At 50.2% G+C, this 25,992-nt stretch overlaps 1 protein-coding gene across 3 annotated transcripts; it reads left to right on the top strand.

Annotated features, from left to right (window-relative positions):
- Positions 1-3,805: 3,805 nt before the first annotated feature.
- Positions 3,806-24,608, top strand: Endou (endonuclease, poly(U) specific). Of its 3 annotated transcripts, XM_031358711.1 has the most exons (10): positions 3,806-4,063; positions 8,611-8,733; positions 14,386-14,448; positions 14,915-15,055; positions 15,512-15,683; positions 16,240-16,439; positions 21,188-21,301; positions 21,833-21,939; positions 22,603-22,745; positions 23,494-24,608. In XM_031358711.1, exons 1-10 carry the CDS (start codon positions 4,009-4,011, stop codon positions 23,612-23,614), a joined length of 1,239 nt encoding a protein of 412 aa, XP_031214571.1. In that variant the 5' UTR covers positions 3,806-4,008; the 3' UTR covers positions 23,615-24,608. The 3 variants fall into 3 exon arrangements, with proteins under 3 accessions (XP_031214571.1, XP_031214585.1, XP_031214578.1); XM_031358725.1 differs by lacking the exon at positions 8,611-8,733; XM_031358718.1 differs by lacking the exons at positions 3,806-4,063; positions 8,611-8,733 and adding an exon at positions 13,996-14,144.
- Positions 24,609-25,992: the final 1,384 nt, after the last annotated feature.

The raw sequence follows: 25,992 nt of genomic DNA, 5'->3' as shown, positions 1-25,992 counted from the left end.
GAATACTTACTCCCAGGCAGCTAGGATGAGGGTCTTATAGCCCACACCCACAGTGGCACACCCACTCCAACAGGGCCACACCTTCTAATAGTGGCCCGAGCATATACAAACCACCACAGCTTCATAGTGAGTTCAAGGTCAGTCTGGGCTACAGGAAACCCTGTCAAAACAAATACACACACACACACACACACACACACACACACACACACACCAACAAGAAAAAAGACACAGAAGCTCACACAATAGCTAAAAACAGTTCTTATAAAATGCAACTTCAGCATGAAGGGACCTACTTCCTGGGTTCAATTCCCTTCGCTGCACAGGGTTAGTCATCTGCTGCCTCTATTTGCTGACATCTTTAGTCAAGTCCTTAGTGACAAGGAACAAGGTGTAAGGCTGCCCAGTTCCCTCAAGCATTCATATGGCAATTCCTGGACACATAGTGACCATTCTCTAACACATGTGGGGATGGCTGTACCAAGCAACTGAGGGGACTTGGGATCCCCGTCTGAAGGAATTTCAGAGATAAGCCACAGAGATGGCTGGATGGGTAAAAAGTTAAGTGGTAGTACAGGGGTTAACTGGTACCAGCGAGAGGTGACTGATGTGTCAGAGGCATGAGGTAATATCTGATATCCAGAGCACAGTCTCTGTCAGGACAACTGTTGGAGGCTGGGGGATGAGTGATAGACAGACAGACAGACAGTGAGCGGAGGGAGTTCTACACAGAGGTCAGCGTGAATGTGGCTGGCTGAACCATACACACAGCCCAGGACGCTGAGAGGGTGGGCCCAGGCAGTAACGAACCCTGATGCTGAAAGTCAGACTGCCTGCAAACTTCAAAGGGAAGCTACTGTGCTGTGTCACATTCAAACTGATGTAGGAAAGGAAGCCACATGTGGCCAGCTGCAAGCCCTAGCGAGAGCAGATGTGAATGGCTGTGCTAGGCCTCCGTCCTAGGGCTAGGCCACAGCCTGGAGAGTCAGCATCTTTATGTACTGGGGTCCCTTTGGAAGCTGAATCTGCCCAGGCCCCCACACCCTGGAAATGTAATCCAGATCTCCCGGAGCTGGGACAGTTGAAAGCTCTTCCAGATTCTGCTCCGTGTTGACATTATTTGCTCTTGGTTTCATAGGACCAGCATGGTAGTGTAGGCTGGCCTGGGGGCATTTTATATTCCTGGGGCCAGTCTCTGTCTGTCTGTCTGTCTGTCTGTCTGTCTGTCTGTCTGTCTCTCTGTCTCTGTCTCTGTCTCTCTGTCTCTCTCCTTCTTTGATCCTGCCAGGTCCTGGCTCCCAGTGAGCCCTATGAGCAGAGGACTATTGCATTCATGTGTACTTTTTACCAGCAGAAGTCAGTGGTTTCCGGAAGGCCAGAGCCCAGGGACTGGGGAGACAGCTTGCTGTGAAAACACAAGAACCCAAGTTAGGATCTCAAAATATAAATAAAAGCCAGACACAGTAGTGCCTGAGTTTGCAATACCCAGAACTCCTTTGGGATTATGGGAGGTGGTGCAGACAGGAGAATGCCTGGAAGCTCACAGGCCAGTGAGCCTGGAAAACATGATCAGAGACTATAGAGAGCTTGCCTTAAACAAGACCAACACCTGAGGTTGTCCTCTGACCTCCACGTGTATACTGTAGCATGCATATTCCTGCACTCATATGCAAAAACATAGGCCCTCAAACACACACAAAGAGAGACAGAGAGGGGCTGGCGAGATGGCTCAGAGGTTAAGAGCACTGACTGCTCTTCCGAAGGTCCTGAGTTCAAATCCTAGCAACCACATGGTGGCTCACAACCATCTGTAATGAGATCTGATGCCCTCTTCTGGTGTGTCTGAAGACAGCTACAGTGTACTTACCTATAACAATAAATAACCTTAAAAAAAGAGAGAGCGAGCCAGGCAGTGGTGGCACAAACCTTTAATCCCAGCACTTGGGAGGCAGAGGCAAGTGGATTTCTGAGTTCGAGGCCCTGGTCTACAGAGTGAGTTCCAGGACAGCTAGGGCTATACAGAGAAACCTTGTCTCTATCCACCCCCCAAAAAGAGAGAGACAGAGATATGGAGACAGACAGAAGAGAGATGGAGACAGAATAGAGATGGAGACAGACAGATAGACAGACACACAGATGAAATAGGTAGGTTGTAGGTAGGCAAATAGATAAAATAGACTAGATAGATAACTGACAGAATTGTTAAGGCCTCAACCCAGTCACAACATAGCACTTAATATAAAATGGTGGCCCCATAGCTATCACCAGACAGGATACCCACTTCCCACATCTCTGATGGCTGCCTGCCCTGGGCCCTAGCAGCCTGGGGCTCTTTCTCTTGGCATTCTTTCCCCTCACCCTCCACCACGTACCTTCCTGGACCCTTCCCCATGCTGGTCCCAGTCTTCTGGGGTTTCCAGGTGGCTCCCTGGAAAAGCTTGTCAAGATAGAAGCCTCCGTGAGCATCTAGCTGCAGGAAAACCGAGGAGGAGGAGCAGCAGCAGTGCAGTTCCTAGATGACCAGCAGATAGAGAAACCTGTCAGGGGTACGTTCCACCTCTTCCGGGTGCCTGTATACGATTACGTGAGCATCTGTCTTAGTTAGGGTTTCTATTGCTGTGGCAAAACAACCCGAAACAACTTGAAGAGGAAAAGGTTTAATTCGTCTTACAATCCTCCGATCACAACTCATCGCTGAGGGCAGGAACCTAAGGTAGGAATCTAAAGGCAGGAACTTAAGGAGAAGCCATGGAGGAACACTGCTCACTGGCTTGCTCTCCGTGACTTATGCAGCCTGCTTTCTTATACAACCCAGGACCACATGGCCAACGGTGGCACTGCCCACAGTAGGCTGGACCTCCCACGTCAATCCGACACCACGTAAATGCCTCACAGATTTGCCTATGGGGGTCATTTTCTTAGTTAAGATTCCTTCTTCTGGACTTCCTTCTTCCGGGCTGGCGAGATGGCTCAGCAGGTAAGAGCACTGACTGCTCTTCTGAAGTCCCTGAGTTCAAATCCCAGCAACCACATGGTGGTTCACAACCATCTGTAATGAGGTCTGACGCCCTCTTCTGGTGTGTCTGAAGACAGCTACAGTGCACTTATTTATAATAGTAAATAAATCAAGGCTCATAACTATCTGTACAGCTACACTGTGCTCATACACATAAAATAAATAAAAAACCTTTTAAAAAGATTCCTTCTTGCCCACACGACCCTAGCTTATGTCAAGTTGCTGCAAAAACCAGCCAGAAGAGAATCCAGGTTTCTCCGTAAGTCATCTCTGCATGAATGAGCTGGTGAATGCTGGCTTAGTGTCCTGAAGTCTCCCCCGACCGCTTTCTAGTGTTCTCTATGCTGGGACATGTTAGGCTGTAAAGCCCTAGATGAGATTGTGAGAGGAGACGGGCACTCCAGAGAGGATGTACCCCAACCTCCTCAGGAATGATGGCATTCAAGAGAAAGTCCTACAAGCACTTGGGATCACGGAAGGGATTTCTGCACCGAATGAGAAATGTTGCAGCTCTGTGACCACAGCAGTTTGAATGTGAATCTAGAACTACAGTCTCCAGCAGGCCAGGCCTGTGTCTGAAGGTAGGTGGGGGTTTAGAATAGATCACCCAAAGATGAACGCATCAGTGTTCCTAACTTGAATAGAGAACCTGCCTAACTAGGTCCATCTTGCTGTGTCTGCTAGTGTGGCCTATTTTCCAGCTAAAATAGCAAGCATTACCTGTTTAAACATCTGGCATGACCTGCCTGCTTAGTCACCTTCTCTCAGGCTTCAAACAGCTGTGGGCCCCTCCTCCTCCTCCTCTCTACCTCCTATCCATCTGCCATCCATCCCTCCCCCTTTTTCTTCCTGAAAGGATCCAGCCATACCAGATCCACAAGTCCTGGTGTTTTTAAAAGGATCTGCCTGGGGAATAAGGCTCATCTGGGCACCGTGACACTCACCTTGATTGTGGTGGGAAGTCCAACAGCCACTCTGCTGCAGGTAGCATCATGAAGGCCCGTGTTCCTTTCCTAGTGGCTATGCTCTGTGGTCTAGCCTGGGCTGGTAAGTCATTCTCTGGTGGGTATGGGAGTAGGCTGGGTTGCCTAAAGAACAGAGGGCTGAGCTGAGCGTAACAGAGGATGAATGCTGCCCTAAGCCAGTGGACCATTTGACCTGTTCTTGCTTGAGGTTACAGGATCAGCCTCTGAAGTTGGCTAATGATGTGGAGGGATGGCAGAGCTGACGTCTTAGAGGATCAGCTCCAACATTACTAGAAAAACCAGACTCCTTACTTGGCTAAGGTTTTGTTTTCTTGGGACTACTACATGGTTTGAAAGGGAAGGAGGTTGCTGCGTTGGGTTACCTGGCTGCCCTTGGTCACTCCCTCTTCAGTTGCCTGGTGACAGGTGGGCATTTCAGGAGGAAGCCAAAGCCCCTGACTCAGAGGTGGGCCCTGTCTATTTGGGACTGTGCGATGGTTAGTGTGATGGGGGTTTGCCCCAGGTTAGGGGAGCTGAAAGGTAGAGAAGGGATGTGCCTTGCATCTGCAGGAAGTGCTGGAAGGAGGTGGGACTGGAGAGGAAAGGGACACTTTCCTGTTCAGTAACTGTGCAAAAAGCTGCTGCCCCGCCACCAGTTACTTAGCGACTGGTGGGTGGTAGGGAGGAGGGCCAAGGGAAGGGGCTGAGCTGAGGGCTGTTGGTAGAATCCTCCTCTGCTCCTGCGGGAGAGCCAGAGTTCCTGCTTTTCCAGCCTCCCAGGGTGTTCCTGCCTCTGACTGTCGACAGGATCTGATAAGTCAAAGCAGGAGGACCAGCCGAGGGCTCAGCCCGTTGGGACTTGTCCCGGTTGTAGCACACATATTTCTAGGAGGAGCTGACGTTTGCTATCTTCTCCATCAGGGGATGTATAGAGAAACCCCAGGGGGCTTCCTAAATGGGAACGACATGGAGGAGAAAAGCCATTCCCATGGCTCTCAGCACTACAGGCGCCTCTTTGAGGAGTCAGCTCTCTGCCTGGGTCCTAGGACTGGAATGGAGGAGGAGGAAAAGGGAAGCCTACGCAGGCAGGTCTGCCCACTGAGGGAATGGAGGGGAGCGTGTGGGACTAACTAGTGTAGGAGGATGGTCAGGGGGCTTGGGATAGGACTTCATGGGAGACATCTGGTCTTTGGAGGCGGTCCCTGAGGGCATGGTTGTGGTGGTTTTAGAGGTGCAGGCAGCCTTGGGCTACTAGGGGTAAAAGATGGTTAGCCTATGCTGTTACAAGGATGGGAAGTGAGGGAGAGACACCAGCAGGCGGGAGTGAGCGTCCAGCATCTTCAGACTTGGATTACCAAAGTATGAGCCACGCCAAGCACAGGCATGATCTGTAAGCCAGGTGCCTTCCAAGGCTTTGGCTGGTTCAAGAAAACAGAGGCAGGAAGCTGGTCCTGGAAGTGAAGGGTTTTGGTTCACTGGGTTTCCATGGAGATAGCATCTGAGAGACAATCATGTGGGGATAACTCGGTTGTCAAAGGGCCTGAGGGCTGGCGTAAAGGGATCCTCTGTCTATCCAGGCTTGGTACCAAACTTTATTGATGGCCAGTGGGGAGAGGTGTGGAGGTTGTGGCATGCTATGGTTTGAGAGGAGGCAGAGAAGTATAGTTCTTCACAGGGGAGTGGAAGTGAGAGGATAGATAAAAGGAAGGCAGAGGAGAAGTAGAGATGAGGCAGAGGGGCAAAGGACACAGGCGGCTGGAGCAGTGACATCAGCCCTAGCCTCACTTTGGTGAGTGAGGTCTATACAAAGGCTTTGTAACAAAGGGAGGCACTGGGTGGGAACCTGGAGTCACAGTGAGGAGTTAGCCAATGTTCCAGCGCACTGAGGTTCCCAGTAAGGAAAAGTCCCTTCCACCCCAGCCTGCCACCTCCACACAGGGTTACCCTGAAGCAAAACAAATTCAAGGAGGAATGGGAGACCTGTTGGCATTAGGTTCTTACTGGGGACAAAGCTCTGAGGCAGAGATGACAAACTCACACAGCATGGGCCATTGGGAGAGCTTTCCTAGGCTAGACAGCCAGCTATTCAGTTGTCCTCTACTCCTGCCAGCCCTAGAACACCCTTGGTGAATTGCATCCTTGGACTCTGCCTCCGTGGCCCATTAAGAGCAAGGCCCTTGCTTGCTCGCATTCTCTCCCTCGGAACTCTGGGTGTTCTGCCAGGCTGGTAGGGCAAGCAGCTGACCCACCCTTCCTGTATTGAGCACTGTTTCTTAAGACCTTAGCATTTAGGTGCCAAGGAAGATGGCTTAAGATTCATGAAGGGTTCCCTGTGTGCTTGGATGCAGAAGTGGCCTTGGGCTTGGCCTCCTCCACTGGAGCAGTGCCCTGTCTTCTTGGGTGTGATGGAGGCCCTGCACTCAAAGAGCAATGGCCTCAGGACTTGGTTTAACCTGGACCTGCTCTCAGATGTGAAGAATAGATCCATAATGATGATGATGTCAGCTGGTAAACAAACCATCCCCACACACAGGTGCTAACAGCCTCCTCCTAGCTCAGCCCAGTTGAACGGGGGAGGGAGTCAGGCAAAGTAGTTTGTGTGCAGGTTCCTGACCAGGGACGATTGCTGCAGCCAGTCTGGACATCTGCCATCTTGATATGGACTCGGAATGTTGCCGTTGTTTATTTACATAACAAATACCAAAATGGTTCTGTTCTGTGTCACATGCCACAGGAAGCGCCTCGCCAATGCTAACTCATTTAATTCTTATAGCTAGTCTATGAGATAGGCTCTATATTTCCCCTATTTTTACAGAATAAAAAACAGAGACACAGAAAGTTAAATAATGTGCCCAGGATCACACAGTCAGAAGGCATTGATAACTAGGATGCGGTGCACCCCTCCTCAGGCATGATGTGATCTCAACTCAAAGTCTCACTTGAGGCAAAAATGATTCTTTCTTCCTTTCTAGTGTGGGTACATGCTCAGCTATAAATGTCAAGTTTCATCTTACTCCAGTCCTTGCCCAAATATCAATACAAAAGTGTTACTTTATCAATCAATTTAGTGCAAATCCCTCCTTGCTGTGTGTAGCTCTAAGTTCAAAGACAACTCCAGCCCTGGTCTAAGTTAGGGTTGGATCTCCTCATTGGCCAGTCCAGGTGTTCTGTTCACGGCAATTGTTTTTTCTTCTCTCTCTCTCTCTCTCTCTCTCTCTCTCTCTCTCTCTCTCTCTCTCTCTCTCTTTCTCCCTCCCTCCCTCCCTTTCCTTTCTCTCTCTCTTTCCTCTCTTTCTTCCTCCATCCCTCCCCCACTCTCTTTCTTTCTTTCTTCCTTTCTTTCTTTCCTTATGTATGTGTGTTTTGCTTCTTGTGAGACAAATCTGACACAGCCCAGACTGACATTGAACTTCTGTCATCAAGGCTGGCCTTGAACACCTGATCCTCCTGCTTCTACCCCACAAGTCCTGGCATTATAAACACATGCCTGGCTTCTGCCTCTGATCCTGACATTCTATGCAGTCCTCAGTCTAACTCCTAAGTCCAGTGTTTTTGGCACTGAGACCTCAGGAGCCACCACAGAAACACCCTAAGAGTGGAGAGATCCCTCCTCTACTTCTGCCTCCCATTTGCTGTGGTGGGCCTAGTGGGAGCTGGTTTCTCTTTTGGAGTGGTAGTGTGTTTGTTCTTTGTAGAAGCTCTGGTCATTGCCAGGTGTGGTGGCACACACCTTTAGTCCTAGCTGAGGCAAGGAGATTTCTGAGTTTGAGGCCAGCCTGGTGAGTTCCAGGGCAGCCAGGGCTACGCAGAGAAACCCTGTCTTGAAAATCAAAACAAAACAGAGAAAACAAAACAAAAGCTCTGGTCATGTGCCCCCTGTGACCGAAAGCTTGCCTCTGTAAGCGGTTTGTCTGGAGCAAGGGATGTGGTCTGTGGTTGCATAACAGAATCCTGTCCCAAAGCCCAGTTCTCACCCACATCAGCCTCATTCCCCACCCAAGCACAGAATGCATTCCAGAGGCTGGAAGGAGCAAAGATGTGATGGGGAATAGGGTGGAAGAAAGGATGAAGGAGGGGAGAAGGCCAGAGAGTAGGGAGGGGTAGCCTAGGGGAGTGGCAGAAGGCTGGGAGACAGCAGCAGTGACTCTCCTTCAACTACAGGACAGGCCAGCAGACCTTGTCCTGGCCGCTGACCTCTTTCTTCAGCCTGGTGGGAGTTGAAAATCTGAGAAAATTTCACCTCCAAATGAAGGTTTCTTTTGGCAATTTGGAGGCTCTGGCTACATCCGCTGTCTCTGGGAAGTGGTGGTAGACTCTGGTCAGGCCTCAGTTGTGGAGTTTGTGACCATCTTCTTACTGCCCACACACTGGCTCTTTGCTCGTTTCTATCACTGGTCCCTCAAGTCAAGAGGTACCCGAGTCTGAGCCCCTGGTTGGTACTGTGAGCCTGGGGTCATGCTGGACAGGCTAAGAGTGGAGAAGGCCTATACTGAGTTGGGAGGCTGTAAGCATGCTTATCCTACAGGCAGCAATGGCCTCCTCTATCTGTCCCTGAGCTCTCCTGCAGGGGCAATTTAGGAAAAGCATGGGGTCCCTGAAGCGCTGAACTGGTGGTTTTGACTGTCACAGGAAACCTGGAGTCGTGCGCATCTCGCTGCAATGAGAGGTTTAACCGGGATGCTATCTGCCAGTGTGATCGGCGGTGTCTCCAGCATGATGACTGCTGTGACGACTATGAACATCTGTGCACTGGTGAGACATCTGTGGGATGAATGGTCGGAGACACAGCAGCCAGACTGTGTTTGGAGCAAGGCTGGAGACTGAGGACAAGGTTCAAGAACCCAGGAGGAGAGTGTGGAGAGCAGGGATTACAAGATTACAATGGTCAGGGATTTGGTGATCGCTAGCCTCAGGTTTTCTAGGAAGTTCCTGCATTCAGGTTAGGGCAGATGCTGTGACTTAGATGATCTGTGAGAACCATCAGGATTAACAGGATCTTGGTAGCTTAAGTACCAAATCAGAGAACACAATGACGAGTCGGTATTTGTGATATTGCTCACTACTGGTCAGACTGGAGAGCACACGCATAAGTGGTAGGCAGTACAATCTCCATGAACTGGGGAAAATGGGGTGGCTTCTGTGTTGTCATAACTCAGACAGCACTTCTCCAGGGAACCTACTGAACAGCCATGGCTTTAAACTTCCTTTCCCACGCCGGGTGTATGCACATAGCTTTAAATCCCTGCACTCTGGGAGGCAGAGGCAGGTGGATTGCCATGAGTTGGAAGCCAACATGGTAGGCACAGTGAGTTCCAGGACAGCTGAGGGCTACATAGTGAGAATCTGTCTCAAAATAACAACAATAAAAAATAAAAACAAAGCAAAACAAAGCAAGACACATCCTTCACCAAAAAGCCATTTATTTCTCTACCAGCACAAATCCACCTGCACCTCTCCCTCCTCTGTGCTGGAGGTTGAACCACGGGTCTCAGATCTGTGAGGAAGGCACCCTTCTACCGAGCTGTAGTCTCAGCTCATTGTCTACTTTTTGTTTTGAGACAGGATATGACTAAGTTTCCAAGGTCAGCCTTGAACTCAGTATGTAGCACAAGCTGGCCTTGAACTGTGACCCTCCTCTGCAGCCAGCCAAGATGCTAGGATTACAGGCTCTTAATGCCCAGGCCCAGCTAAGTGAATACTTGTTGACAAATGTTTTTTAAATATTTTTTTCATTTATGTGAGTGAGTGTGAGTGAGTGAGTGTGTGTGTGTGTGTGTGTGTGTGTGTGTGTGTGTGTGTGTGTGCGCGTGTAGCTAAGAAGGCCAGAAGGTGTTGGCTCCCTGGAACTGGAAGTTATGGGCAGTTGCAAGCCACCCGACACGTGTGCTGGGAATCTAACTTCCTCTGGATATGCAACTGCTCTTAGCTGTTAAGCCATCTCTCCAGACCTTGAGAAATCATTTGAATAGACTCCTCCCGGGTAGAAGGACCATCTGCTGCTGTGACATGAAGTCTTTGTGGGTTTGCTGTCAAGTCGTGTGCCCCACTCCAGTTAGGAGAGCATAGTCACAGGTGATGGCAAGCCCAGTCACAGGTGACAGGCCTGTGTGGTTCTACAGGTTGTGCAAGGTCACCTGGCTGAGCTGGCAAGCTAGAGCGAAATGTAGTGTGTGTGCATCCTTCTCACAGGATGTGAGCTCTGGCAAAGAGCCATGTCTGCCAAGAGCCCCCAACCCTAAGGCTCCCTTTGGATTTTATTGGAACAGGGTTTCTCTGTGTAGCCCTGGCTGTCTTGGAACTCACTCTGTAGACCAGGCTGGCTTCATACCTGAAGATCTATCTGTTTGCCTCTGCCTGGCGGAATGCCTTTTCTTAATTTGCTCAAAGGTGTCCTCCATTGACCCAGCCGTGTGCTCCTCCTAAGTTTGCTTCCACTCACGTGAAAAACCCTTCAGTTTATACAAAATGCACCTATATATCTACTGGCAGAGGTCCTAATGATCAGGTCCAGGCCCAGAGCTCACTGGCAGAGTCAGAGCCCAGCTTTTCCTGCTCTGCCAGGGGCTCGGGCTCGCTGGGCTAATCACTCAGCAGGTGCGTAAAAGGCTGTTCACCGGGAGCCATCCTGCTAGCCTTCTAAGATAGAGGCAAAGCCAACCCGAGAGCCATTTCAGCCCCCAGTTTATGATCTGCAGCTCAGAGCCTTTTTTTTTTCCTATAAAAAATATCTCGGACTGGTTGAAAGTCTGGCTCAGCTCACAAAAGTCTATTCAGCATAGAATATAGCTAAGACGCTTGTAGATTTCCAACACTCGCAACACAGCCTGGCACTAAGCAATGGGCTGAGTCTCATCTGAGTGAATAACCTGACCTGTGGTCCTGATGGTGACGGTGTGGGGCTACCCAGCAATCTCACCAACAGACTCAGAGCCACTGGGATGCTGCCCTTCCTTGTGGGTCTGGGCAGCTGTGCTCCACCATGTGATGACAGGGGTGTTCAGACCCTTGCAAATAGTCTTTCGTCGTCTCCATTCCTACTTGATCCCCTCTGCCCAGAGCCAAGGCTTCGGTCACTCAGCCTTTCTGGTAAGGGAATGGGCAGCGAGACAAACATGCTGTTCTGCCAGGGGAAGCCAAGAAGAACGGGGAGATGGTATCTCATGTCCGTTAAGGCCTGAGAACATTCTCCCTAGTCTGGCTGGCAGTTAGGAGAGTGCTGCCCATCAGCTGCCGGGGACGCTTTCCTTCCACCTGGGTAGAAATCCTGGGCATGCAAGGAGTGCTTCAGTTACTGTCCTTGGCAGCTGCTGCATGCCTCAGTATATGACGGCAGTGAGTGAGTGAGGGGGCAGCAGATGGGAGTGACAGCAGGAGGGACTTTCTAGGATTCAGCTCTTGGGCAGGTCTCCAGTACCAGGACTTTTATTCTATACGTGATACGGCTCTTGTGTGGGTCTAGGGTACTAGGCCTCAGGGACCTGTAAGTGTTACAGCTTTTGTGGGGGCCTGGAGTGCCAGGATCCTACAGCTCTGGTATGGCTCTTAACTGAAGCTGGTTCTGTGATTCGTTCTGGCCTCTATCAAGGAGTTTATCCCTGAAGAAGCAACTACTGTCTCTCCTTTCATTTGACCGCCTGCTTCTGCCACTTGCAAAGGTGGGACGCATCTCTTGAGTGTGACAGAACTTAACCAGGAGATCTGGGGGAGCAAAGTGATGGCCCCCCGAAGCCACCTCTAGCTAGTGGCTTCATGGCTTTGGGGTTCCTTGTTACATCTGCAAAGGGTAAGGAAAAGGTGATAAGGAACCAGTGAAGAAAATGAATGTGGAAAAGTAAGAAAGACACTACAGAGTGGGAGGGTGTCTCCATCAGGGTTTTACTGCTGTGAGCAGACACCGTGACCATGGCAGATCTTACGAAGGACAACATTTAATTGGGGCTGGCTTACAGGTTCAGAGGTTCAGTCCATTATCATCAAGGTGGGAAGCCGGACATCGTCCAGGCAGGCATGGTGCAGGAGGAGCTGGAGTTCTACCACTTGTTCTAGGCATCGAGGAGAAGACTGGCTCCCACGTGGTCAGGAGGAGGGTCTCCTTGCCCACTCCCACAGTGACACACTTCCTCCAACAAGCCCACACCTCCTAATAGTGCCACTCCCTGGGCCAAGCGTATTCAAACCACCACAGTGTTCCCAGGATCATGCATACCACCATGCTGCCTTATTGGTGACCTTTTATGAAACTTAGGGTGAGAACTAGATTGGAACCGAAGTCATCTTTATCGAGACGGGTAATTCTGAGTGTGTGACAGGCCTAACCAGTAAGGAAAGTTAGGCTTATCCTCTGCATCGTTCTTTGACCCGACAGGAGCAGTAATCATGTGTTAATGGCCCAATGAACGGAGTGGCCACACGTCTCATAATCCACAATGGGCCTTGACCTTACTTTCCTCGAGGATCTAATGCCTGTCTTAAAGGCAGCACACATTTCCCATGATTCCCTTCTGCACACACCCCACCTTCCCCTCTCCAGCCTGCCTGACCTCTGTCCTCTGGCTGCTGTGATGGCTGCCTTAAGTTTTCCAGCCCAGTTGCTGCCTTTTAATTTGGGTTCAGGTCAGCCGACTCCTAAGGGGGAAAGGGGATGCTCAGGAGAGGCATTTTGCTGGGTTTAACGTCACAGCACCAGGATGGGCAGCATAGGTGGGTGTCTCCTGCCCAGCTCCTGGAGCCTGATGTTGTAGTTGGAGGAGAAAGGTTGTTAGCAGCAGTCACAGCCTGAGGATAGAGCTTGGTTCTTAGCTCGCTCCAGTTGTGGCATCGGCCGTTTGAGATACTTGGGATCATTCCTCCCTCCATCAGACCCAGCTTCTTGGGAGTCCCACCGGGGACTCCTTTACGCTGAGAGTCTTTGTGACTCTGGGCTATAGCTATGTAAAGCAGGTATGCATATCAGACGTTTACTGTAATAGCCAAGGACGGTGCTACACGCCTGTAACCTCTAGCACTTGGGAAGTGGAAGCAGAAGGCCTAGGGGCTCAAGGCTATCCTTAGCTGCCCAGTGAGTTTAAAGTCAGCCCGGTCTCTCTGAGGGCCCATCTCATGAAACATTTAATAGGCGACCTAGGCCTAAGCCAGAACAACCAGTCTGGATCTGTCCAGGGGAGACACTGGTGTGACCCAAGCAGTCATGGGAGAGGAGGGGAGGCAAGGAAAGCGAAGGGCCATGTGATTCATAACACTCTGCGGTCCTGGAGCAGACTTGTCAGGCCTGCCTGTGTGCTGTGATGCCAGGCACAGTGTATGCTGTACGTTCAGAGCCAACCGTGCATCGAGGTCACATGACACACAATTGACTCCTGCCAGTAACTCCTCAGGTTCATGACATGCTTTATTTTGGGTTTAATCTCTTCCCACCATTGCCGGTCCAGAAACATTTTACTGGTGGCAAGTTCTTCATGACCCCGTATTCAGTTATGTGACCCTGTGTGAGGCTGTGTATGACCCACCGTTAGGCTGGGTCAGACCAGCAGGAGAAAAGGCTCTGCCTCTGGTTGGCTTGGGTGTAAATTGTTATAGAGTCAGTCCTCAGAGGATTGCGATCGCACGGTGTGGTGCTAACTGCTTGAAATGGTTATGCTGGGGACTGTGGCTTCAAGACCTGGAGTAAGCGGCTGCCACCGTCTATTGCTTTCCTCCACATGCTGCAGCTAGCACGCGGCTGGTGTGGCTAGCTGTTTTGAGAACAGTCCTTTAACCCAAGGCATCTAAGGCAGCCAGAAAGTCCAACGGCTGCCAGTTAGGGAGCCGGCCCCATCCCACGCTGATTTACGGGCAAGCGTCGTAAGGGGTGCTTACAGTAAGAACTAGAAGAATGCACCCCTACTATTAGCAGTGATTTCGAGCAGATTTTAACAGTGCTTCAGCAGTACTTAAGACACCTGCCCAGCCCCCCAGGGAGAGGTAGGTCCCCACTCACCCTCTTAATAGGAACAGGATGTTCTCAACCGAGAGCCTTGTCATTTGGAGAGTGCTAAACTGCTCTATTCAGATGGGGCAACTCAAATTGGTTTTTGATCCAGAAGGGGCTCCCCCTGCCCCTTCCTTTTTTAAACATACATGTCTTTTTATATCTTTTGAGTGCAGTGGGCACAAACACCAGAATGGTAGGAAATTTGTCATCTGGGGAAATTATTTTTGTTTTGTTTTGTTTAAGTTTTCAGTAACCTGACCTTGGAAAGCCTTCCATTTTTAGTCCTCGGCCTCTCGTGTCAGGTTGGGGGTGGGGTGGGGTGTCCGAATACCCCCTCAACAAGGGTGCTTGCCTCCAGGTGGGAAGCCCAGAGCTGGGAGAAAGCTGGAGGGAAACCCCAGCATGGCTGGTGACTTTATTTTCCTATGTCATAGTTGAAGAAGGCCCCCCAGAGCCAAAGGCATTCCTGGATCCAGAGGACGAGATCCCAGCAAGCCGTAAGCCTGAAGCCCAGATGGAGACACCGAGGGAGGATGTGACAAGGGGGGGTGACAAGGGGGAGAGGGTGCCACAGCAGGGGTAAGGACCCAGGCCTAAGCCAGAAGAATGAGTCTGGGACTGTCCAGGGGAGACAACTGTGATCCAAGCAGCCAGGGGGAGGGGTGAGGTGGCCAGGAAAACAACCCAGGCCTGGGGAGGGAAATGAGAGAGCTTTTATTTTTAGAGTGGGAAGATTATAAAGACAACAGGCCAGAGTAGAGCCCGGCATCAGAAAACGAAGGATTTCCTGATTGCAGAATGTGCAAGAAGCTAAGCTTGTTTGTTGTTGCTGGTGGTGGTTTTTTCCAGGAGACCTTTAGCAAGGAGCCTAACTAGGGGTGTGGGTAGAAGGGCTGGTCTTTAGGCTCCTAGCCTACCCTCTGGAGGTTGCCAGGGATACAGCCCGCCTCTCTGTCCTCTTAGACCTGTACTCCGCACCAAGCTCCTGCCAGGGCCGCTGCCGGGAAGCCTACGACAAGCACCACCCTTGCCACTGCAATGACCGCTGCCTAGAGTTTGGGAACTGCTGTGAGGATTTTGACAGCCTGTGTGGCGGTGATCACGGTCAGTCAGCACAGCCCCAGACACGCCGGAACGGTCTAGAGTTCTCGCAGTGTGGTCCTCGGGCCGGCAGGACCAGCAGCACCTGCTGGTCCTCGCAGCTGAGACCCTTTCGGAGAGGATATTCTCCTAAGGTCTGTGGCCCAGACCTGCTGCTCAGAAACGCTGGACCGGGTTGGCCATTCTGATAAAGCCCCCCCAGGCGATTCTGATGCCTGCCTCGGTCCGGGAGCCTCGGTGCAGACGGGTGTTATGGACATTCTGTGCACACGGTGGCCGTGGCATGTGCCGGGTCTTAGGGGACTTTTACTGTCCTGTCCTCTCACTACAGAGTACTGGGCAGTGTTCCCCGTCCCTGGAGCAAGCTTCCAGAGGGGCCAAGAGGGGACACTACTGATCTTCAGACAGTTGGCGCTCTGCCTCTTCCTAGCTCTCATGCCCTCTCCCAATTCCTCTCAGAGGGGTTCTCCCACAGCAGCGATGCCATTACCAAGGAAGAGCTTGAGGGCATCTCTGAGACCATCTACAAGGTAGATACCAATAAAGCCCAGAAGACAGACATTGTCCTCAACAGTCAAAACAGAATCTCCTCGTCGGAGACAGGGAACCAAGTGGATCGATGCCCAGAGCCGTGAGTGCCCCTCCCTCCCTCCAAACCCTGCCCCCCTCCCTCCAAGTCCTCCCCCCCACCCTTACTTCCTTTGATGCCTTGGATCTTTGCTCCTCAAAGTGGGGCAAACACAAAGGGAGAGGATGTCCCTCTGACATGAACAACTGGTGTCCAGAAACAAAGAAATCATCTTGTTTAGGTGGGTTTATAGCCAGGTTTGTAAGATGGAAGGAAACAGACCTCAGAGCTGGCCGTCAAAAGGAACTCAGTCGGGTGATGGTGGTGCATTCCTTCAATCCCTTGGGTAACAAAGGCAAATGGATCTCTATGAGTTGCAGGCCAGCCTGGTCTACGAAGCAAATTCCAGGACAACCAGGGCTACATAGAGAAATCCTAATTCAAAACCCAAAACTAAACTAAACCACAAAATTAACACCCATCCCCTAAAGCACCTGAGGTTGCTTGCCTCTAGTGCCTGAAGCCATCTCTATGTCCTACCCCTGGCCTGTCTGGAAGATTGGGGGAGAGTTTCAAGTGCATCTTCAGGTCTCTCAAAGGGTCTCCATCCACTTGCCAGGCTCTTCACTTACGTCAACGAGAAGCTGTTCTCCAAGCCTACCTACGCAGCCTTTATCAACTTACTCAACAATTACCAGCGGGCCACGGGCCACGGGGAGCACTTCAGTGCCCAGCAGCTGGAGGAGCAGGGCGTCTTCCTCAGAGAGGTCATGAAGACAGCTGTCATGAAGGAGCTCTACGGCTTTCTCCATCACCAAAGTGAGTGAGCCTTCTCTGCCGCTCAAAGCTGTGGGGGTGAGGCATCTCCAGGAGAACTGGACACTGCTGAGGTCTCTGTGGAAGTGGGGCTGGGGTAGGGCAGGGTGTGAGAGCGAGTAATGGAGCAGGAAGCCATCACATGGAGGCTAGAGATGTCCAGAAAGGGGTCACCGACAGGGCCAGAAGGAAAGCCACTGAGATCAGGGCCCTAGAAGGAGCAGAATGACCTTGCTTGTCTTTTGACTGATGTCAGTTATCTCGTGAGTTCTCTACCTTCTGAAGGGACCGAGGGTTCCCCCATCCCCAGCTCTACTCCCACTCTGGGCACTTTTCAGTCACCTCACGGATCCCAGAGTCACATTAGCAGCCATGATTTTGGGTCCCCACCCCCACCCGCCTCCTTCTGGGCGGAGCCAGCCAAGGCTCAAAGAGCCTTTCTCTTGGTAAGAGGTCTGGCTGGACCACCTCAGGCACAGATTCACGCAAATCAGACCAAAAAAGGTTTTGGCTTTGGGACTTCTTGGCTCTGGGTTCTGTTTGTTAGTGTGTCCCAGATTCCTTTCCTGGACTCTGGCAAGCTGGATTCTGTCTCAGAGGTGGGCCAGTATGGGTCTCCGTGGCTGGCCCTGGGGACTGTGTCCAGGCAAACCTATCTGCAACCTTAGACAACAACACTTACCAACTGTTGTTAGAAGTGAAACACGTGAGGGATTCTCTAAGATACACGCAATCCTAGGATGCCCCCTGGTGCCTGCTCTGTGGTAAACACATACGAGACAGGCATGACGGTGTTTCTCAACCCTTAAATACAGTTCCTTAAGTCGAGGTGACCCCAACCATAAAATTATCTTCATTGCTACTTGATAACAGTAATTTTACTACTATCATGAATCATAATGTAAATAGTTTTTGGAGGTGATGGTTTGCCAAAGAGGTCAGGTTGAAAACCGCTGGGCTAAGTTCTTGGTTCTTAGCAAGAGAACCGGAAGTCTAGCCAGGCCAGAAGTCCTAAGTGAGCAATGAGCCGGAAGCAGTTTTCCAATCCCTGGATCGGGCTTCCCCTAGATCAACTCATCCCCTCTCCGTCACCCCGGATCCTGCTGTCCTGTTATGTTTACGAAGGCTCCAATGGCTCAAGCCAGCATCTCTTTGGAATTTGAGAGATTAGAATATGGCTGAAATAACTCAGGTCAGACAGACTTGGTTTGAGTTGTGTTACCACTAGTGCGATTCTGGTGTTATAGCGTCAAGGAGCCTCCCAAATTCCACTATCAGAAACATAATCCCAGCCAGGTGGTAGTGGTGGTGGCGGTAGCAGTGCACGCCTTTAATTCCAGCACTCAGGAGGCAGAGGCAGGAGGATTTCTGTGAGTTCTGAGCTGGCCTGGTCTACAGAGTGAGTTCCAGGACAGCCAGGGCTCCACAGAGAAACCCTGTCTTGAACCCCACCAATCAACCAACCAAACAAACAAACAAACCCCAAAATCTCTAGTGCCAGGTATTAATGATATCTAGAGGTGAGAACTTTGGGAGCTGACTCAACTTAAGATTCACGGATTATCATTTACTATAGACTCCACCTGCCTCTCTTTAGTATGCCTGCTTTGCCTGGCCCTTCTCAGACGCCAGCCCTCAGTATTTGATTTCTAAAACTCCAGAATGTGAGGTAACCAAACTGCTACTCAATGTAAATTATGTGGTGGCAGGGATGTGGTTTGGCAGCCCATGGCAGAGCTGCACAGTTTGGATGTCACCTCTCCCAGTCTCATCTGTGACACAGGTCTTTGAGGACCGATGCTTGCCGCGTATCAAAGTGGAAGGCCAGCAAGTACTAATAAGGGTAGCTATTGAGTCTGAAGCCGGTCTGTTATCATGTCGGCTCAGGCTTGTTTGCCATCTGCGTTCTAAGTCCTTGAAAGGAGAGGATATTCCTGGTATCTGTTTTGGATCCTCCACACAATTCTCAAAGTCCTTGATTTAAGACTTCAGCTCTGACCTTCCCCTCAGGGTCCAGTGGCCCTCTCAACAACTCCACTCTGCTATCTGTTATTTACATAACACAGTGTGAAGAGAACTCACTGTTCCTACCTCTTCCCCAGACCTGCTCCTCCCTCGCTCTTCTCATCTCATAAACAGCACCATAATCCATCAGCTCTCATGCTCAAAGCCTAGGAGTTAGGGTGTGTGTGTGTGTGTGTGTGTGTGTGTGTGTGTGTGTGTGTGTCTGTGTGTCTATATGTGTATATGTGCATATATGTATATGTATGCCTGTATATATATGTGCATGCATGTGTATGTCTGTGCGTGTGTGTATATCTGTATGTATGTGTGTGTATGTATGTATGTGTATGTCTGTGTGTCTGTGTGTATGTATGTCTACGTGAATATATGTGTGTTTATGTATGTATATGTATGTCTATGTGTATACATGTGTATGTCTGTGTGTGTCTGTATGTATCTATGTGTATATGTGTATGTATGTCTGTGAGTGTTTGTGTGTCTGTATATATGTGTATGTCTGTGAGTGTGTGTGTATATGTGTGTGACTGGAGATCATACCTGATTAGTTTGTGCATGCTAGGCAATCCGTTTGCCCTGAGCTTACATCCTCAGCACAGTGGATAGATTTGACTTTTCTCTTTACTCCACTGCTCCCCACCCTGCTTCCCCATCAGTAATCTCCTTCACTTCCAGAACCTATTCTAGATCTGCTTGCTTCTCACCCTTCTTCTCTGCTGCCACTAGCTGAAGCTAGCACCAACGTATGGAGTGAAGCTAGCACCATGGAGAAGTATGGAGAAGCCTGAGCTTCTGAACTGCTCTCTCTGCCTTTGCCTACAGAGCTGTGTGACAAGAGCTGTGACCCTTTAAACACAGCTCTTGTCACACAGTCGCCCCCCACCCAAGACCCCTTCATGTTTATTGTCTTGTCCATTCATGTCATGCCCACTGTCTTAGTTAGGTTTCTGCTGCTGTGATAAACACCATAGCCAAAAACAACGTGGGAAGAAAAGGGTTTAGTTCATCTTACGCTTTCAGCTGAGCAAAGCCAAAGCAGGAAACTGGAGGCAGGATTTTGCTAAAACAAACGATCATGGAGGAGCACTGTTTCCTATGCTCCATATGCTTTTTTTATATACCCCAGGCCCACCTGCCCAGGGCTAGCACCGTCCTCAGGAGGCTGAGCTTTCCACATCAATCATCAATTAAGAAAATGCCAACAGGCCTGCCTACGTGCCAATCTGACAGGCACTTTCTAGGTTGAGGTTGCTCCTTCTCAGATGACTCTAGCTTGTGCCAAGCTGACAAAAAACCAACCAGGCCACTGTCTACCACAAAGAACCTGCCATGGTGTAAGAGGTCCACCTTTGGAGCCATACTGTGTGGGGTCAAGTGCAGTGGCTAACAGTGTGTATCCTCTTGCATGAGTTTTGTGACTTCTGTCAACCTCAGTTTCTGTAGTTCCAAGTTCGGGCTGACGAATATCATTAGTTATGTGAAGATTCAGTATTGCTACAGATTCACTTGATGTACTAGTGTGAACACAGCTAGTGTGAATGTGGCTAGTGTGAATAGAGCTAGTGTGAATGCAGCTAGTGTGAATATGGCTAGTGTGAATGCAGCTAATGTAAATGTGCCTAGTGTGAATAAAGCTAGTGTGAATGTGGCTAGTGTGAATGCAACTAGTGTGAATGTGGCTAGTGTGAATGCAGCTAGTGTGAATGCAGCTAGTGTGAATATGGCTAGTGTAAATGCAGCTAGTCTGAATGTGGCTAGTGTTAATGCAGCTAATGTGAATGTGGCTAGTGTGAATAGAGCTAGTGCGAATGTGGCTAGTGTGAATGCAGCTAGCGTGAAGGTAGCTAGTGTGAATGCGGCTAGTGAGAATGTGGCTAGTGTGAATAGAGCTAGTGTGAATGTGGCTAGTGCGAATGCGGCTAGTGCGAATGTGGCTAGTGTGAATGCGGCTAGTGTGAATATAGCTAGTGTGAATGTAGCTAGTGTGAATGCAGCTAGTGCGAATGCGGCTAGTGTGAACACAGCTAGTGTGAATGCGGCTAGTGCTCCGTAGAGCCACACTATTGGTATATTATTGCTATATACCAGATACTCAGAGCAGTATCTCTGGAGTAGATCTGGCCTTACTACCATGGCTTGAAGGATCCGGGTGCCACTTCCTTCTCTGATGTGACTGTCTCCCTTTCTGCTCAGTTTTCTCAGATGGATTTCTGTGTAGAGAAGTCTTTATCCTTCTATAGGTGGCTGATCACCAACAGCTCCCCTTCCTGGCCCCAGCCCCAACTCCTTTGCCTTGGGAGGTAGAGGAAGGCAGAGCTCTGTGAGTTCAAGGCTGGTCTGTTTTACATGTCACATTCTGGAACAGCCAGGGCTACTTAATGAGACCCCCATCTAAAACAACAAAACCCAAACTATCTCCTCCTCTAGTTGTTATGGGGTAGACTTCATGCTAATCAGAGACATTAGTTATTATTTCTTTTTATTATTCATGTTTTCCCATGAAAAGCAAGCTATAGAGACGGACCCTGTGTGTGTGTGTGTGTGTATGTGTGTGTGTGTGTGTGTGTGTGTGTATGTATACTCCTCAGCCCATTAACCATATATAATGAGTGTCTAGTCACACCTGCTGATCCCCTATTTCTTTGATATGCTGGAACAGGTGCCCTTCCTTGCTTCCCAGGACCTGGCCCACTTTCTCCCTGAATAGTTCTTTGCTTTTCTTTCCACAGACCGTTATAGCTCCGAACAAGAGTTTGTGGATGATTTGAAGAACATGTGGTTTGGACTCTATTCAAGAAGCAATGAGGAAGGGGATTCGAGTGGCTTTGAGCATGTCTTCTCTGGTAGGCTCACTCTGCTTGGCCAGGAAGAGTGGGAGGGACAAAGATGTCTGCCATCTAGGCCAACTAGGAAGGCATCTGAGAAGTCACGCTAAGGGATGACAGTCGCTTTAGAACATCTAAGGGGGAAATACCAGTCCTTGGCTCCCCTGGGCTCCATCTAGTACGAGCGAGTACTTACTGGCTTATCTGCCTCTGAGCAGTTCTTTGGTTCCATCGCTTGGTTAGGGATTCCTACAGAGGCGATTGTGCCTCTTCATCCCTGAAAGTTCCCACGGCGCCTGGCTTGATCCTTTGGAAAAAGTCAGAGGAGTATGCCAGGGAAGTGGATTGTCTAGGGGGAAGGAGTCTCCTGAGGTCTTGAGTCAAAATAGAGAGGACAAGCAGTTGAAGGTGGCAAGGGGCTAAGGAAGCTGCTGAATATTCTAGAAGTCAGAGCCTGGACGTAGGAGAGAGGCTTGGTGTGGAGCGGTAGAAAGCACTGTGGGGGAAGGGAGCCCAGACCACCCACCCACCTCGGACTCTTCATTACAGGCGAAGTGAAGAAAGGCAAGGTCACCGGCTTCCATAACTGGATCCGCTTCTACCTGCAGGAGAAGGAGGGTCTGCTTGACTATTACAGTCACAACTACGACGGGCCTGTGAGTCCCTGGGCTGGAGGAGCCTGGGTGGTGCTCGGACTTCCTGCTCTCCCCTGTCTTCCAAGCAGTCAGACTTGCTTCTCACTCTGGCCTTCACAACTGCCGGGCAGGGGATAGGGCTGCCACATCCTCATCCGTTAGAGAGCAGATTCCCAACCCAAGCCCCAACAGTGAAGCCTCCAAACCTGCCAGGGACAGGAGACAGAGGGCGCCACCTCCCAGGGGAAGGTCAAGGTCAAGGGCCAAGGCTTAGAGCAGAGAACAGAGGCATGCATCTACCCCCTGCTTGAATGTCCTTGAAGGGTGGCTGGAGTGTTGAGGCTGGCTAACTGAGCTAACCTGCACGTTTCGTTTGAAACTTTTGCTGTCCTGCACCAGAAGACGATTTGGGGGGCAATGAGCTGGCCTCCTGCATGTGGAGGGCCGTAGGGAATGGCTGTCTGTGACCCCTCCGGCTTGAGCCTGTGGATGCTACAGTGACCTTGCCACTCTTAGCTTCAGACAGTGGGTCTGAGTGGCAGACACTTTACACGGCGGACTGCCCTTTCCGTCTCTTTAAAGAAGCCAGTGTCCCCAGAAGGCTCCTCATGGACCCCCATCCATCCTAGCTGACTGTTGGTGCCTGGTTCTATCACGTAACCTTTGCTGCCCTTCGCTCTGCAGTGGGACTCCTATCCCGATGTCCTGGCCATGCAGTTCAATTGGGATGGCTACTACAAAGAAGTGGGCTCAGCCTTCATCGGCAGCAGCCCTGAGTTCGAGTTTGCCCTTTATTCTCTGTGCTTCATCACCAGGCCAGGCAAAAAGTAAGCATTGGGTGACCAAGGGACTGTGGCGGGAGGGGTGTCTCCGACTATTGCCATCCAGGATAGATAGCATCAGGAGAATTTGAGTCTGCTGGTCAGTGGCTGGGGCTCTTGGAGAAACCACTGTTCTTCGTTCAAGGGCTAAGTAGTTAGATTAGCTTGGTAGTGGCCAGTCTTCATTGAGCAGTGAAAGCATCTCCTGCCTTTCTATCTCCTCAAGGGGAGCATTCGAGAAGCCAGCAGTGCGCGTGTCCTGCCTCCCTGAGCCTCCCTGGTTGGCACATGAGGCTGTTTGGGAGAACCAAAGAGAACAGTTGATAATAACTGGTCTCTGCCACTTGAGAACTTGTTTTGGGTCTTAATACTTTTTGCTTTTATTTTGGGAGACTGTCTCACCGTGGACCCGGGGTTACAGATCCTCTTGCCTCACAGTCTCTCGAGAGCTGGGTTTATGGATGTGTGCCGCAGTACCTTGCTCTGGTCCTTTTACTTTCGAAGCAGAAAGCAAACACCTAATTTCCGAAGCATTCGGCTGGAGGCGCTCTGGGAGGGATGAGAGCATTGTCCCAGAGGCAGAGAGATACCAGGGTCCGGGTTTGGAAAGCTTGCTGAATGCAGGGAGGTGGAGCAGGGACTCTGTGTGGGAGGCTGAGGCCCTTCTGCTGGGATGATTAGGTCTTTCCCATCTGGAACAGAGGTAGGTGAAGTTGTGGGCTTCACTAATTCAATTCATGATCTTTCCCTGCAGGTGCCATTTGAGCCTGGGTGGCTATCCTTTGGCCATCCAGACCTACACCTGGGATAAGACCACCTACGGAAATGGCAAGAAATACATTGCCACAGCCTACGTGGTGTCTTCTTCCCATTAGAGCCTGCAGCCGGCTGGGCTCTGAGGGCAGAGGGCCAAGCGGGACCCAGGTGCTATTCGCTGTTTACTGGGGAAGGGAGGAAGGGACCTGGGAGGAATCCCGGAGCCCAGTTTTATAAAAGGAATCTCGAATCTAGAAATGCCCACTTGGGAGAGGGAAAAAAAAAGATATAATTAGAAAAATGCAGAGAATCAGCCAAACCTTTGTCTTCCTGTATTTTGGTAACATGAACTAGGAAACAGAGCTCTCTCTGCCTAGAGAAAGGAGCTGCCCTCAAGGGCTCTTTTCCATGTAGTGGGGCTGCGAGCAGGTCCTCGGCCTCACTCACACTTCCCTCTAATGTGAAGGGGAGGGTTGAGGCTGACAGCACTATAACTGTGAAGGTGTGTTCAGTTGTTTGTAGGGAGAGCAGGTTGTAGAAATTCAGGATTACCAAGTGGCCGTCAGTGCACACGCTCTGCAGCTGTGACTCAGCTTGTGTTGGGTTCTAAAGAAACAGGTGGATCTTAGAGAATCAGGCCTGTAACAGTGCAGAATCATAATAACTGGTCTCCATCACTGGAGAACTTGTGAGGTGGAAATTGGGCCAGCGGCAGGTGGTTTCCTCAGTCCTAGACATCTGTGTGGCCAACTTAGCATCGGCTTCTACAAGTTTCCCGCTTGCAGATGTTCAGCGCAGTTACAGACATGCCTTTGATCCCACAGTTTTGTTTCATTTCAAAAGAATTCCCCTCATAGGAGGACAGCTGAGCATCAAAGGAAGAAAAGAATCTATAACTTGGTGTCATTGACAATTACATTAATGTTTACCCAACTGCTATAATTTGAAACATTCTGGGCTGAGAGAAGGACCCTGTGGTTTCTAATTTCAACCCCAAATGACATATTATTCCCCCTTGATGCTCAGGAGCCAGATGTGGCCCCACAGAGCCAGGCTTGTACCACAGCTCCGAGGTGTCAAGTTTCCAATTAAAGCCACTGGAGAAAACCTGAAGTGTGTCTCATCCTTGGATAAGTTGACCTTGACTATCAGTCTCCAGGCCTCCTCCCTGGAGAAGGACTTGGGCGGTTTGCAGTCTGGCTAAGGAACGTGCTATCTAGATGAAGTGCCTGAGGCTCAACAGCTCTCTATCCTGGGGAGGAAGAAAGAATTGTGGTGCACCTGTCACACGAGTAAAGAGCATCTCACACGGCTTGTGAGGAAGGGATGGAGACTGGAGGCTTCGGCCCCAGTAACCAGTCCCCTGACCACATACACGAGGAGCAGAAGGATGCTCAGGACCAGAGTCTGTGGCTTCAGGGGTTGACCAAGAAGAAGGAAGACAGGGTGCTGGGGAGACTGACTGCACTGTTTAGGCCACAGCTTGAGGAAGATGTGAGGCAGGACTAACTCCTTCGAGGCATAGCGCCTAAGATGGATGAAGCAGGACCTTGTTCTGCTCTCCCTAGGAATGTCCCTGGTCCAGTGGGCAAGAGAAGGGTTAGGAGGCTTTGGTAATCAAGGTATAGATACTGAAGTCAGGTCTCCCTGTGTCTAAGCAGGGTCTGGCCACGGGGACAGATTTCTTATTCGGATCTGTGTTTTTAACAGAAACACAAGGAAGCTGCTAATTACCAGTGTGAGATTAGCAATGGAAAAACAATAGGCCATTCTACTCAATTTGTTTATTTGTTTGTTTTGTTTTGTTTTTTTGAGACAGGGTAGCTGTAGCCCTGGCTATCCTGGAACTGACTATGTAGACCAGGCTGACCTTGAACTCACAGAGATCTGCTTGCCTCAGTTTCCCCAGTGCTGGGATTAAAGTTGTCTGACACCACATTTTGAATATTTTATTTTATATGTAAATATTTTTTTTTCTGGATGTATGCCTGTTCAGTGCCTGTGGAGGCCAGAGAAGGGTGTTTGATCCCTTGGAACAGGAGGCGGTTGTGGGCTCCATCCCCATGTGGGTCCTGGGAACCACCCCCAGGTCCTCTGCAAAAGCAGCAAGTCCTCCTAACTGCTGAGCCATCTCTCCAGCCCATGGCTGTTATTCCTATTGGTATGATTTATGTAGATTTTACTTTGCACTAGGAGAGGTGAGGCACCTTTGCCAAATTAACTTTAACCTCCGCCCACTGGTCCCTCATCCTCTCCATTCTTACCGTCTCTCTAAAGTTTTCCTTGATAGATAACTAGGAAATAGAGAGACACAGTGATGCTACTGTATCCCAGGAGTCTAGACTTAAGCTTTGTAGGAGTCGGGAGTGAGGTGACTGAAAGGCTGAGGTAATCTTTGTTAAGATCTTAGCCTGTCTCAGGCTAGGCTACACAGTCCTTTTATATACAGTGTCTCACTTGGAAGGGATTTTTTAAAAAAAGATGGGTCTTATTTTTA

This window comes from Mastomys coucha, unplaced genomic scaffold (genome assembly GCF_008632895.1).
Source record: "Mastomys coucha isolate ucsf_1 unplaced genomic scaffold, UCSF_Mcou_1 pScaffold11, whole genome shotgun sequence".
In the NCBI taxonomy this organism is placed as follows: domain Eukaryota; kingdom Metazoa; phylum Chordata; class Mammalia; order Rodentia; family Muridae; genus Mastomys; species Mastomys coucha.
This window is presented reverse-complemented; position numbering and strand designations above follow the sequence as displayed.

Bases quoted from the DNA above. Each gene is read 5' to 3' on its own strand.
- Endou (XM_031358711.1), top strand. From the start codon at position 4,009: ATGAAGGCCCGTGTTCCTTTCCTAGTGGCTATGCTCTGTGGTCTAGCC. The intron at 14,449-14,914 runs GTAAGCCTGAAG...CTGTCCTCTTAG, and splicing joins GGACGAGATCCCAGCAAGCC to ACCTGTACTCCGCACCAAGC. The intron at 15,056-15,511 runs GTCAGTCAGCAC...AATTCCTCTCAG, and splicing joins CCTGTGTGGCGGTGATCACG to AGGGGTTCTCCCACAGCAGC.